We start from the raw sequence: 684 nt of genomic DNA, 5'->3' as shown, positions 1-684 counted from the left end.
GTCCGTAAGCTATTTCGTTTTCTAGAAATATTACCGGATTCAGGTCACGAATTGCAGCTTTAAGCAGACCTCTGCAATCGGAGGCAAAGTAAGGTGCTATTACTTTTAATCCCGGTATATGCGAATACCAAGATGCAAAGCATTGAGAGTGTTGTGCAGCAACTCTTGCTGCAGCACCATTTGGCCCACGAAATACTATAGGGCATCCAAGTTGTCCACCTGACATATAATTTGTTTTTGCTGCAGAATTCACGATTTGGTCGATAGCCTGCATAGAAAAATTAAAAGTCATAAATTCGACAATTGGCTTTAATCCAGCGAATGCTGCCCCAACAGTAAGGCCAGCAAATCCATGTTCGGTAATAGGCGTATCAACCACTCTATTTTCTCCGAACTCTTTCAGTAATCCTTTTGTTATTTTATAGGCACCATCATACTCTGCAACTTCTTCACCGATGATCAACACGTCAGGGTCGTTTTGCATTTCTTCTCTGATCGCTGTGCATAAAGCTTCTCTTACACTTAAGGTTGCCATTTATAAACTTTTATAGACTGTAACTAAAGTAACTATATCAGAATTACTAGGCTCTGTGGACAAAATTTTAGAGAAGCCATATGAGAGCTCCAACAAAATTTAGAAATCCCATGTAAACCTCTGCGGTCTTAGATCGGAAGAGCACACGT

General features: G+C 40.4%; 1 protein-coding gene across 1 annotated transcript; it reads right to left on the bottom strand.

The window, feature by feature from the left end:
- Positions 1 to 7: 7 nt before the first annotated feature.
- On the bottom strand, positions 8 to 535 carry LOC105461284 (pyruvate dehydrogenase E1 component subunit beta-1, mitochondrial-like; the record flags this gene model as incomplete). Its single annotated transcript, XM_011707775.1, has 1 exon — positions 8 to 535. A coding segment is annotated over exon 1 (528 nt), but the record flags the coding sequence as incomplete, so codon positions are not given.
- Between the last annotated feature and the right edge of the window lie 149 nt (positions 536 to 684).

Source organism: Wasmannia auropunctata, unplaced genomic scaffold (assembly GCF_000956235.1).
Source record: "Wasmannia auropunctata unplaced genomic scaffold, wasmannia.A_1.0 LD295668.1, whole genome shotgun sequence".
NCBI classification, from domain to species: domain Eukaryota; kingdom Metazoa; phylum Arthropoda; class Insecta; order Hymenoptera; family Formicidae; genus Wasmannia; species Wasmannia auropunctata.
This window is presented reverse-complemented; position numbering and strand designations above follow the sequence as displayed.